At 40.1% G+C, this 13,349-nt stretch overlaps 1 protein-coding gene across 1 annotated transcript in view; it reads right to left on the reverse strand.

Annotated features, from left to right (window-relative positions):
- The window catches only part of CFAP53 (cilia and flagella associated protein 53), a 38,044-nt gene that overhangs the window by 8,400 nt on the left and 16,295 nt on the right, over nucleotides 1-13,349 (reverse strand). The window contains exons 4-5 of the mRNA XM_013048550.2: nucleotides 6,845-7,148; nucleotides 3,798-4,016 (exon numbers count right to left, since the gene is read on the reverse strand). Coding sequence (XP_012904004.2) covers nucleotides 3,798-4,016; nucleotides 6,845-7,148 — 523 coding nt within the window. The remainder of the gene's footprint in view (nucleotides 1-3,797; nucleotides 4,017-6,844; nucleotides 7,149-13,349) is intronic.

The raw sequence follows: 13,349 nt of genomic DNA on the forward strand, positions 1-13,349 counted from the left end.
CTTCAAGGCCTTTTTCCCATAGAAACAAAAATTTGTGTTCACACAAAAACCTGTACACAGGTAAATGGTAAAAACAGACCGTGGTACAGTCTTACCATGAACACTACTAGACAATAAAAATAAACACTACTGATACATTCAATAACATGGGTAAATCTCCAGAGTGACGCTGAATGAAAATGTCAATCCCAAAAGGTTACATACTATATGATTCCATTTATAGAACACTCTTGAAATGACAAAATTGTGGAATGGAGAACAGGTAAGCGGTTGCCAAGGATTAAGAAGGGGATGATGACAAGAGGGAAGTGGATGTGGCCAAAAAAGGATTCTTCAGAATCCTTGTGATGGGAATGGGAATGTTCTGTATCTTGACAGTTCAATGTCAATATCCTGGCTCTGATATTATACTATAGTTATTCAAGACATCATAGAGAAAAACTGAATGAAAGGTCCATTGCATCTCTTTGTATTATCTCTTCGTATTATTTCTTTCAACTGCATGTGAATCTATAATTATCTGTAATTATCCCAAAATAAAAAACTTAATAAAAAAAAATAGAAGATTCCTGGTTTCCAATCTGGTAATATAAGGAGCTTAGAAGGTGCCACTCTGGCATTCTAACAACAAGCAAAAAGCTTAATAAATCAGCTTTTAATTTTAATGTAATAAATTAACAATCTTGGGGCACCTGGGTGGTGCAGGCTGTTAAGCGTCTTGGTTTCGATTCAGATCGTGATCTCAGGGTCATGAGACCAAGCCTTGTGTTAGGCTCAGTGCTCAGCCTGTTCTCTCTCTCTTTCTCTCTCAGAAATAAAAAATAAAAAAATCAATCTTACAAAATAATCAACAATCTTGGTTCCATATGAGAAGTGAGGTCACAGGGCAAACCACTGCCCCCAGATTGGAGAGACAGACAGGTAAATACAGACAATCACAAATTACCATAGTGGAAACCCATGAGCAGAAACTTCTATGGGAACCAGTGCTGGGATAGGAAAACCTGCAACTGATGAATTGCTAGAGGTTCAGTGCAGAAACATCTAAGAGTTAAAAGCTCTAAGGGGACCCAGTGATGAAACGTGGAGGAGAGCAGACTTTTGGGAGTTTTACCTCCTGAAGCTCTACCAAGTTCTCACAGTGAATATCAGAGAAAAAGCCCTTCATGCTTCCCGCAGCAGAAGAAATGGAATCATTTTGAAATACACCACCAGAACATGCTGTTCTTAGGTTTGCTCTCAGGAGCAAATATTTAACCAGAGCCTAACCTGCTGCAGTTTTTATCTGAGCCTAACTGACCTGAGAGGTGGGAATCCCAACTCCAGGACCCTTGTAGCCTTCCATGTGGGAAAACGGAAACACCATAATCAAGGATTCCAATGACGACGGAGAGTCCAGACCCAAAGGCACCAGCTCTGAAGACAGAGGGAGAATCCTTTCCTCCGCTTGCCTGGATTTTTATGGCTTGGAGCTGACCTCACCCTTCTATTGTAGTTATTACCACAAAGGCTCAAAGCTAGCAGAACACACTAGATGAGGCCTGAGTCCTCTGTAACACTGGTGTGGTCCAATGGGTCTATCACGTCTCTGAACATAGCAACCCAGAGGACCCAGATTTTATCTCCAGTCTTGAAGAGGCCCCAATTGTCCATAAATCCAGATAATTCTTCTTATAGACAAACCCCCTCCCAAATTAATAGGGCCATGTGCCTCCACTTTGTGGGGACCTCCCATACTATTCAGCAGGCACTGGAAGAAGTAAACTTGATGGTACCCCATGAAAGAGACACTTAACTAGACTCCCAGATTTTATAATACCAAGGCAGCCCACAAGCCCAAGGCTAGCTTTCAGGTGCCAAGCCTGCAACCCACCCTGTAGAGCAACCTTCCTGTCTCCTGGTCCTGGAGCTCCCAAGCCAAATCTGTCAGGAAGCAATGTCTGAGACATTTTAAATAGCAGGGAGCCTTGTACTAGCAGCTCTACCAGTTGGGGGTGCCTAGCAATTTTATATTGAGACAAATATGAAGTAAGCTCCTCTCTTTAAAACAAGTGATTACCTCACTACAGAGCCTAATGTTAATGTCTCAGAGGCCTTCAGAGATCCCAAGGCTCCCTCTCTCCCAAACAACACCCCTGACGGCAGGCTTAACAGTCTCCCAGAAAATGACCCTAGGGATTTGGCAGTTCCTCAGAGCTTGTCCCATCTGCACAATTGTCCACTTACGACTCTGGTGGCCCGGTGGGACAAAGGCAATCACCAGACATTCCTGGCTCTATTAGACACAGAAGCCCAAGTCACAGTGATTCTAAACTCAGTCATGGACACCATGCATTCGTTTCCAAGGTGCACCCCTGGCAACTCCACAGAGCTCACTGAGATCACTCAACTAGCAATAGAGCCCATACCTGGAGTTCTACCCTAAGCCAGGCCTCTAGTATGTACGGTTGACACTGACTGTGGAAATGCAAAATGCTACAGCCACTTTGGAAAACAATTTGGCAGTTTCTTAGAAAACTAAACGTACTCTTACCATATGACCCAGCAACTACACTCCTTGGCATTTACCCAAATGATCTGAAAACATACAGCCACACAAAAGCCTGCACACAAATGTGTATAATAGCTTTAGTCATAATCACTAAAACCGGAAGCAGCCCAGGATATCCTTCAGTAGGTGGCTGGATAGTCTGTGCTCCATCCACACAATGGAACATTATTAAGAGTGAAAAGGAAATGAGCTGCAGAGTCAGGAAAAGGTATGGAGGAAACTTAAATGCACAGTACTTGGTGAAATAAGTGAATCTAAAAAGGCATCATACTGTATGATTCCAACTTGATGACATCCTAGAAAAGATGAAACTGTAGAGACAGTAAGAAGATATGCAGTTTCTATGGGTTTGGAGTCAGGGAAGAGGAATGAACCAGGGGAGCACAGAAGATTTTAGGATAGTGAAATTACTGTATGATACTTTCATGGTGGCTACATGTCATCTTACATTCATTCAAACCCATTGAATGTACAACACCAAGAGTAAACCTTCACGTAAACTATGGACTCTGGGTGATAAGGACATGTCGATGTGGCTTCTTCAGTGGTAACAAATATCCACTCTGGTTGGGGGATATTGGTAGCACGGGAGGCTACGTCCTATGTAGGGGCAGGGGGTACATGGGAAATCTCTGGATCTTTCACTTAATTTTGCTCTGAACCGAGAACTGCTCTAAAAAATAAAGTTTATTTTTAAAAAGAAACAAAACAAACAAACAAAAAAAAGTAGTACCTACGGGAAAGGCACAACGACCTCAAGATTTCAATACAAATTTCAAAAGAACAGATAACAGAATACATACCCAACGCTTTTCTCTACTCTCTGCCTGACAAAACTTTACATATCTTTCAAGGTCCAACTCGAATACCACTTCTTCAGTGACATTTTTGCCAGCTTCACGGCATACTTAGTCACCCACTTCCTTCTCTCCCATCCTGCTATCACAATGCCAACTCCACCTTATAGGAGGGCTCCAAATTCAATGGGCATCAGAATCCCCTGGGGGAGCTTGTTGAAACAGATTTCTTGCCCCTGCCAAGATTTTGATTTGGAGACTCTGATTCTGGAGGCTATGAATTTCTACTTCTAACATCCTTCCAGATGATGCTGACGTTGCGGGTTCGTGGACTACACTTAAGAGTAGCATAGTATGGTTCACATGTGGCTGGCTCCTGTAAGACTGAAAGCTGAGCGAGCTATCTTGTTCAGCACATAGTAGTAACATATTTTGAACAAACACCTTACTCTTTTTTGCTTCTTTTTATCAGCATCTTCCTGTAAGTCTTGAAGGGCCCTTTGCACGAGCTTCATGTCCAAATCCTGTTCTTCTCTATATTCCTGCTGAATATGTTCTATCTTCTCTTGGAGGGCTTTCTGCAAAGCAGCCCTAATTTCCTGTTTTGCCTTCTGTTTCTTTAGCTTATCCTGTTCAATCTCGAGTTTCACCTGTGCTTTGTCATTTTCCTAAGGCAAAACAATAATGAAGATTATGCATTGGTACAGCTGGACAAAACAAAACAAAATGTAAATCATTTCACTTAAGAGACTGAGAATCAAGTGTCTCTTGGAGATACACACACCTGAATTTAGAGGGACTATAAGATGGAAAACTTGACTTTTCATTGCCGAGTCAGGAATAGCACTTTGTGCTGTGCATGATTATGAAATAATAAATGGTTGTGGAGTTCAAAATACAGAAAAGTATAGAGAGAAATCACCTTTAATCCTAGTACCCACCACCCACTACCACACTCAACATTTCAGTGTATTGGCCTTCTAGACGTTACTCTTCTATGTACACCTGCAACATCCAGATATGGACACATTATTAAGGAGCTATGGGAGCCCCAAATTGGAAATGTGCCATCAGCTACATATACAAAATTAAATTGTATGCATTTTGTCTTTTAAAAGCATTACCCCATTCCTTTCATTTTCTTATCTTTCTGATCCTCTGAGGTGGCTTAACTGCCTGGCCAATCAAGCAGTTTTAACTAGGGCACCAATATTGTCAGGCATTGTGGGTTTGCTAGAAAATCTGGTAACAGTATAAACTGCAGCATTAGTCCTTGTTCCAGAGGCAGCTGAGCAGTAGTCCTGGAAGGAAAAGTACTTGCCCAGCTGGGACAAGAGATGACATGGCAATAGTGAGGATGGTATACAATTCCCAGTGTGATTTAACTGAGATTCACAACAGCCACAGTCATCACGATCACTGGTTTGTGAGAAGACAGTTACGTGCTAGACTTTCCTATTAATGTCATGAATAGTAAATCCTGAATTGTGAGGGTCAAAAGAAAACGCGAAAATCGTCTGCTACATCTAAGGGAAAGCAATGGCTACCAAAAATGAAAGTCAGTATAATAGCAGGCCACATTTTTTTTTTAAGTAAGCCTGACTACACCAGGACGAAGCAATCAGGCAAATCCCCGTTGTGAGACTTGGGGGAGATAGGATAGGACAGGAGAGAAGTGTTCAAGATTAAGAGACCTAAAAGCAGTTGATCATGTCTTGATTTCTCTGGGGTAGTTCTGACTGTGCGCCTGTTATGCTAATGTAATAAATTTATGGCATCCCTTTCAACCTCAATTGTGCCTTACTTTGAATAAGATAGAGTCCCCCTTTCTAGAGAGACTATAAGAACATGTTTGATTCTGATTTAAATATCTAATAGTTCAGACAATGACAGAAATTTGGTATTGATTTTAGATCATAAAAAGGAATCACAGTTAATTTTTTTAGGTCTGATATTGGCATGTATAAGAAAATGTCCTTAATGGTGTCATTGAGACACACACTTGACATGTATTTGTACATGTCTTTTGTACCCTCATGTAATGACTGGTGGTGGGAACCCCTACATAACTTCAGGTTGGGGCTGGTAACCAGAAAGGCCAAACCATATGATTAGAGGGTTAAAACTTTCAGTTCTAGATACCCCTCTACCCCCAGAGAAGAGAGCGGCCAGAAATTGAGTCCAATCATCAATGGTAAATGATTCAATTAATCATGCCTATATAAGAAAACCTCCATTAAAATGCCAAATAATAGGGTTGGTGAACACATGGAGGTATTGGGAACACAGTATGCCCAGAGAGGGTGTGCAAGCTCTGTGTGCTGCCCACCATACCTTGTCCTATGCATCTCTTCCATTTGCCTGTTTCTGAATTGTACCTTTTACAATAAACCATTATATAGCAAGCAAAGCACTTTCTGGAGGAGTCTGAGTTATTTTAGTGAATTATCAAACTTAAGGAGAGCTAAGAGAAACTCTGATTTTGTAGTCAAGTTGGACAGAGGTGTGGGTACCCTAAGGGCCTACCACTTATGACTGGTCTCTGGAGTCCAAGCAGTCTTCTGGGACGGAGCCCTTAAACCTGTGGAGTCTAATGCTATCACTGGTAGCTAGTGTCAGAATCCAAACAAACTGTAGGTCACCTAGTTGGTAGGGCCCATGGAGAATTATAGAATTCTTTGGTGTGAGGAAAAACCCATACATTTGGTGTCAGAAGTATTGTGAGTAAAAATGACTCACTAGGTATCTTACAACAGAAGTAATTTGGGGGCCACCATTTCAATTTTCTTAGAGAAGCTAAAATAGTTAGACATCTTCAAACTCTCCAAAAGAAAATAGTCTCAAACCCAGGAAGATTTTTAGGGCTCTGAAGTATCTTACCTTTAGCATTTCTTATGGTTCTAAATTTCAATACTTGGGACTTCCCAGGAAAATAAACATTTTTCCTAAATTTGGTTGCATTGAAGTACTAGTTGCTGGAAGCTTTATATACATATAGAATTGCTTCTTTTTTTAGTGCTTTCATACATTTCCAGTGACAGTTCTAATTTCTCTATAGTAGGGGCAATGACCTTGTTGGAACAAAATGATTGATTTTGGTGGCTGGGGCAGAGGGGCCACTGTAGCTGTTGCATAGCACTTTACATAGGATTTGGAAACTGTCATTTATCTGTATCAAAGAATGGGGGGATGTTGCCAAACTGCCACCAGCCCTTCATAGTACTGCCCACTATTATCACATTCATCCTCACAACAAAGACAAGTGCCTTTTGCCTCATTTTTTAAGAGAAAGAGACCAAGTCGCAGTAGTGAAGTAACTTGCCCTGTGCAATGGGATGGCACTGTTGACTGGGCCTTGGAATCCAAGGCTTTGACCTTAGTCGTTGCCCGGGGAACTATCCAGGCCATGAGGGAAAGGGCATGGTAGCAGGCCTACAAACTGCGTACTATGCCCATTGAGTGGATCATCCCACAAAAAGCATCATAAAAGGCCCACCACAAAGCGTGCCTCCTCTTCCTTCAGCTGCTGTTCGGCCTGCCTCTGCGCTTTGATGCTCGTGATCTGGGCATTAAGGCCCAGGCGTGTGTTCTCCACCAGCTCTTTCTGCCTCCTCGCCTCTTCAGCTTCTCGCTTTTCCTTGGTTAATCGGTCTTCCTCCCAGAGCTTTGAGAACATCTGCTCTTCCACCCGTTTTTGCCTTTTCAACTCTTCATTGAAAGCTACCTGTGCTTTCCGCTCCTCGCTCACTTTCTTCTCATGGATACAAAACAATTCAGCACGGAGCTCCTCACACCGTTCTCTGAAAGGAGAATTTTTAAGAGGCAAAATCCAGCCTCTTATGAGACACTGCTCTATTTAAGCACACATCTGCCCAGACACTGAAGTATGAAAAGTGAAAGACCTAAAGGTAGGCCACCAGAGCCGAGAAGACATGTGAGGGGCAGCAGGGAGACCAGAATGAGGGCATAGACAAAATACAGGAACCGAAGTCTGGCCAAGCAGACTTTGAAACCATGATCTGACATTTCTATGTGACCGTGGATCAAAAACTCGACCTATCCGAGCCTGTTTCTTTATTTGTAAAACAATTCTCTTTCAAGGTTCTGGTAAGGATCAGAGAAAATGGATGAAATTATCTGGTAGATAACAGAAGCTAAATAAATGGTAACTATTATTATGATTGCCAAGGAAACAGAAGAGGCATGGGTCCCTGTAATATTACACATAGATTAAGGCTTTGCTAGGAAGAGGCCCTGAAAACCTAGAAAAGAGCTAAGGGACAGCATAGCATGGTAAAGCTGCCCCAGTTCCCCTGGATTCCTGGTGGGACCTATGTCACTGATGGGGTTTCTGCCAGAGCTGGGAAAATAGCCCAAATGCTACCTTTTCATATCTAGGCTTATGTCACCATTCCAGAAGAAATGCTCTCTCTGTAAGTGTTTAGGCCTCATCCTTCCGTTCAGTCTTAGCAATTCAAATTTCCTCAGAAGTTCTTTCTTGAGCCTGTTTTTAGTTTAAGGGCTATGATATTCAATACTGTCCACACTTTAGAATTACTTAGAGGTATCTTTAAAATCCCACTCTCCACTTCTTCCCTCTGCTACTCCCAGTCCAGACTAGTTAAATCAGAATATCTGGGGGCAGAATCTAAGCACCTATATTTTTTCAGAGCGGCTTAGAAACTTCAGGCATATAGTCAAGTTTGAGAACCTCTGATTCAAAGTAATGCTTATAAAACACCAAGTTTTCCTAGTTTCATCAAGTTCAGCACCAAGAAGCTAAAATTTGAGAATTGGCTTAATAAAGAACTTCAAAGAATTTTAGTTGCTAAGGTTGAAAGAAAGGCTGATGTCTAAAACTACAAGCATGGTCAAAACACAGAAATTGACATTTATCGGATATGGTTAAGTATTACTCAACATTTGATGAGGACTAGTCTCATTTCCCTGACTAAAGGGGAATCTCTGTGAGGGCTGGGACTCAGGAACATATTTCAGGAATATATTCCCTATACTACCTACTCAATGTCCATTAAATAATTATTTGTTAAATTGATATACAGTTATGCTTATTAGCAAAATAATGGTAACTGGCAGTTATCTATATTCTGTGGAAAGCTCAAAAAGATTACAGAAGCAGAAATTGCTAGGTTATCAAAAACAAACAAACAAAAAATCCATTTTAACACTGAAAAATAAATTTATCAGTGAAATTCTATTAGAATTGGCCATGACAACAAATTAAAGTTTTTCCTAATCCTATGACTTATACTCTGGAAAAGTTATTCAGCTAATGAAAAACTGAAGCCTAAGAACAATAAGCATGGCTTATGATATTAAAAAAAAAAAAAAAAACTTTCTGGGGTGCAAGGGTGGCTCAGTTGTTAAGCATCTGCCTTTGACTTTGGTCATGATTCCAGGGTCCTGGGATCAAGCCCTTCCTCAGCAACCTGCTTAGTGGAGGGCCTGCTTCTCTCTCTCCCTCTGCCTGCCGCTCTGCTTACTTGTGTTCTCTCTCTGTCAAATAAATAAATAAAATCTTTTTTTTAAAAAAACTTTCTAATTACAAAACTAATACATGCAGAAAAACTGGAAAATACAGAAAAGAATGAAAACAATAAAAATATGCTTAATCCCTCTCCCCAGAGATAACTGCTTTTACCATGTTAGTGTATTTCATTCTAGTCTTGTATGTGTGCATTTTTATTAGCATTGGGGTCATTTTGTATATCTATGTACTTATATTGATATCTCCTTATATCTTAATTTTTCCACCTAACATTATTTTGGGAATGTCTCTTCATGGAATCTTCTTAAAACACCTAACCTCAAAACTTTATTATAGTTTACTAAACTATGTAATAGAGGCTAGAGCCTTTAAATATATCAATTTGCTTAAATATTTCCTTGTTTGATGTATGTATAGGTTACTTCTGACATTTACAATAATGTTGCAATGAATATTTATAAATGTAGCTCTTTCTGCTTATCTCTGATGATTACCTAAGGTATTCCTTTCCTTAATAGAAAATCAGAGTACAGGAGTACCTGGGTGGCTCAGTGGGTTAAAGCCTCTGCCTTCAGCCCAGGTCATGATCTCAGGGTCCTGGAATCAAGCCCCACATTGGGCTCTCTGCTCAGTGGGGAGCCTGCTTCCCTTCCTCTCTCTCTGCCTGCCTCTCTGCCTACTTGTGATCTCTGTCTGTCAAATGAATAAATTAAAAAATATATATATTAAAAAAAAATCAGAACACAAAAATGTTGTCAGGCACCTGATGATGTACTTACATTGATATCGCCTTAGAACTCAGAAAGCCTGAATTAACACTGTATGAAGGTGTCCATATCAAGTATTTCTTTAGATCAGTAAAACTTCAAACTTTGATTAGGTATTCTTTTCAGTTAAAAAAAAAAATTCTAAGCACCCACAAACAGGTAGGATTATTATTTATAAACTGTATGCAATTATTACTATATTACTATATCACCTAAATTATTAAATATAGCAAAAACAAAAACCAAAGACAGATGAGATTTAAATAAAAAGCATCAACTATTTCCTCCCTACATCCTAGTGATTCACCTATTCACTTAACCTTGAGAACACTTGACTCAGGGAAGCTCATTTTTATCTACAGATACAAGTGTATCTCTCTATTTTAATTATAATAATCATTGATAAGAGGAAAACCTTGTGTTTGTGAGTGTTTTAAATAGTACTTTCACAGTAAAATCTTATTTTATCCTCACATGTGTCTTATAACTTAGATGGAGCAGCAAGTATTACTCCCATTTTGGAGTTACAGCAATTGAAACTCAGGAAACCTTAATGTGTTCCCAAGCCACATGGCCAGTAGTTGTAATATTATTAGCAACAGTTACTAAGTGCTTATTATTTGCCAGGTGCTGTTCTGAGCAGTTGACATGTTATGAACTCTTGTAATATTCATAACAACCAATGTTGCAACATCACTCCAAGATCATTCTTATTATTATCTCCAGGTTAGATAAAATGGAAGCACAGAGAAGTTAAGCATCATGGGTAAGTTCATACATTTCATATGTGCTAGAGCTGAGACGGAAGACCTGGTAGTCTGGCCCTGGAATCTGGATTCTTTGGTACTTCATTCTATGACCTCTATCAGTAATTAACAGAGGCAAGACAATTCTCAAGTGATCTGACAACACATCTTAGGGTAGTCCTTTAATAAAAACACAAAAACAAAATAAAGCCAAAAACTGTTTACTTTAATCTGAGGCCTAATCACTAATTGCATATAAATATAGGACACTTAAAAACTAATTTCAGGGGATGTCTGGGTAGCTCAGTGGGTTAAGCCTCTGCCTTCAGCTCAGGTCATGATCTCAGGGTCCTGGGATGGAGCCCCGCATTGGGCTCTCTGCTCAGTGGGGAGCCTGCTTCCCCCTCTCTCTCTGCCTACTTGTGATCTCTGTCAGATAAATAAATAAAATTAAAAAACAACAACAACAACAACAAAAAGCTCTAGCTGCCATCTTGAGTCCCTGCGTGTGTGCGTATAATCTCAGATGGTCTGACAGAGACCACCTAAACGCCAACCCTACTCCCCCTGGGGCAGTACCATTTCTGCTCCAACAAGATTGATGAAAGAAACTATCACCCACCAGGAGAAACTCACCTAACTGCAAGCACAAGTGCACATTGGTGGGAAAGGAACTGCTCACCAAAAGAAGGTGGTTCACAGAAGAGCTATAGCCAATGATAAAAACCTGCAGTTCTCCTTAAAGAAGTTAGGGGTACACAATACCTCTGGTATTGAAGAAGTGAATAGTTCACAAACCAAGGAACAGTGATGTACTTTAACAACCCCAAAGTTCAGGCATTGCTGGTAGCAAACACTTTCACCATTACAGGCCATGCTGACACAAAGCAGCTGATGGAAAAGCTAGCCGGTATCTTAAGCCCACTTGGTGCCTACAGTCTGACCAGTTGAAGAACACTGGCTGAAGCTCTGCTCAATCTGTGGATGGAAAAGCCCCACTTGCTACCAGAGAGGAGGAGGAGGATGAAGTTCCAGATCTTATAGAGAATTTTGATGAAGCTTCCAAGAATAAGCAAACTGAATTGAGTCAATTTCTGAAGAAGATAAAACTTGAAGAAATTACTGGGAGCTGTTATTTTTATTATGATTGCTTTTTAAAAATTTTATCCCTGAATCTGGTAAAATCTAGATCTCTAATATTTTTAAGCCCAAGCCATTGGACACTGCAGCTCTTTTCAGTTTTTGCTTATGCACAATTCATTCTTGGCAGCTAATTAAGCTGAAGAAGCCTGGGAATAAAGTTTGAAATAAGGTTAATATAGTTCTTTGCCTAGGATACAATTTTATTTTTATTTCACTGACACTGATTTGTACACAGAAAGCAAAGTTGTTTGTAGGAAGCTAATCCTGGCATGTAATATGGCCAGTAATCTTTGATAAAATTTGATTAAAGATTTTTAAATGGCCATATAATAAAAAAAATTCACGATGTATCCAAAGCATGATCCATAAAAGAAATATTGATAAACTGGATTTCATCAAACTTAAAAACTTTCTCTCTGTGAAAGACCCTATTAAGAGGAAAACAAACAAACTATAGACTAAGAAGAAAAATGTTTCCAAACCACTTATCCCATACAAAGGACTCATTTCTAGAATATATATAAAGAACAGGGGCACTTGGGTGGCTCAGTCAGGTAAGTGTCTGCCTTTGGCTCAAGTCATGATCCCAGGGTCCTGGGATCAAGCTCCCTGGCTCATCTGGCTCCCTGGTCAATGGGGAGCCTGCTTCTCCCTCTCCTTCTGCCTGCTACTCCCCCTGCTTGCACTCACGAGTTCTCTCTCTGTCAAATAAATAAATTAAATCTTTTTTAAAAAATAGAATATACAAGAACTCTAAAAACTTAATAGCTAATCCAAATAGAAAATGGGCAAAAGACATGAAGAGACATTTCACCAAAGAGGATATACAGAGAGCAAATAAGCACATAATAGTAGTTCAACATCACCAGCCATTAGGGAAATACTGATTAAAACCTTGATGAGATATCAGGGGTGCCTGGGTGGCTCAGTGGGTTGAAGCCTCTGCCTTCGACTCAGGTCATGGTCCCAGAGTCCTGGGATCAGGCCCCACATCGGGCTCTCTGCTCAGCAGGGAGCCTGCTTTCTCCTCTCTCTCTGCCTGCTTCTCTGCCTACTTGTGATCTTTGACTGTCAAATAAATAAATAAAATCTTAAAAAAAAAAAGACCTTGATGAGATAATCAATACGTACAATACTTCTGTTCAAATAGTGACAATACAAAAATCTGGCAAGACTATGGAAAAACTTGGTCTATTATACATTACTAGTGCAAATGTAATATGGGACAGCCATGCTGGAAAACACTTTGGCAGTTTCTCTAAAAATGAAATACCTGGCAATAGCCCAGGACAATGGTCCTAGAGAAATGAAAATTTACAATCACACAAAAATCTGTATACAAATGTTCACATTAGATTTATTTATATAATAGCTAAAAACTAGAAACAACCAAAATGTTCTTCAGTAGTGAATGGTTTGCACAAACCTAAGTACATTCATACAAGGGACTATAAAGGACCAACTATTGACACACACAGCAACTGGGATGGACCTCAAAAGCACTATGTTGTGTAACATAGTGCATCTCAAAACCTCATATGTTGTTTGTAACACTCTTGACATGGCAAAATGACGGAAATGGAGAAGAGATTAGCGGTTAGCAGAGATTGGAAATGGTGGGGATGCGAGGAGTGGGTTGGACCATAAAGGGGTGGTATGAGGGACATCTTTGTGGTATGGAAGAGTTCTGTACCATGATTGTGGTGGCAAGTTACATAGATCTACACATGATAAAATGACACAGAACTGTGCACACATGTGCCACTGTCAATTTTCTTCATATTGTGCTATAGTTATATTAAGATATAACCATGGTGAGAAACTGGGATAAGGGTA

This window comes from Mustela putorius, unplaced genomic scaffold (assembly GCF_011764305.1).
Source record: "Mustela putorius furo isolate JIRA1106 unplaced genomic scaffold, ASM1176430v1.1 tig00003858_pilon_pilon_pilon, whole genome shotgun sequence".
Taxonomy (NCBI): Eukaryota; Metazoa; Chordata; class Mammalia; order Carnivora; family Mustelidae; genus Mustela; species Mustela putorius.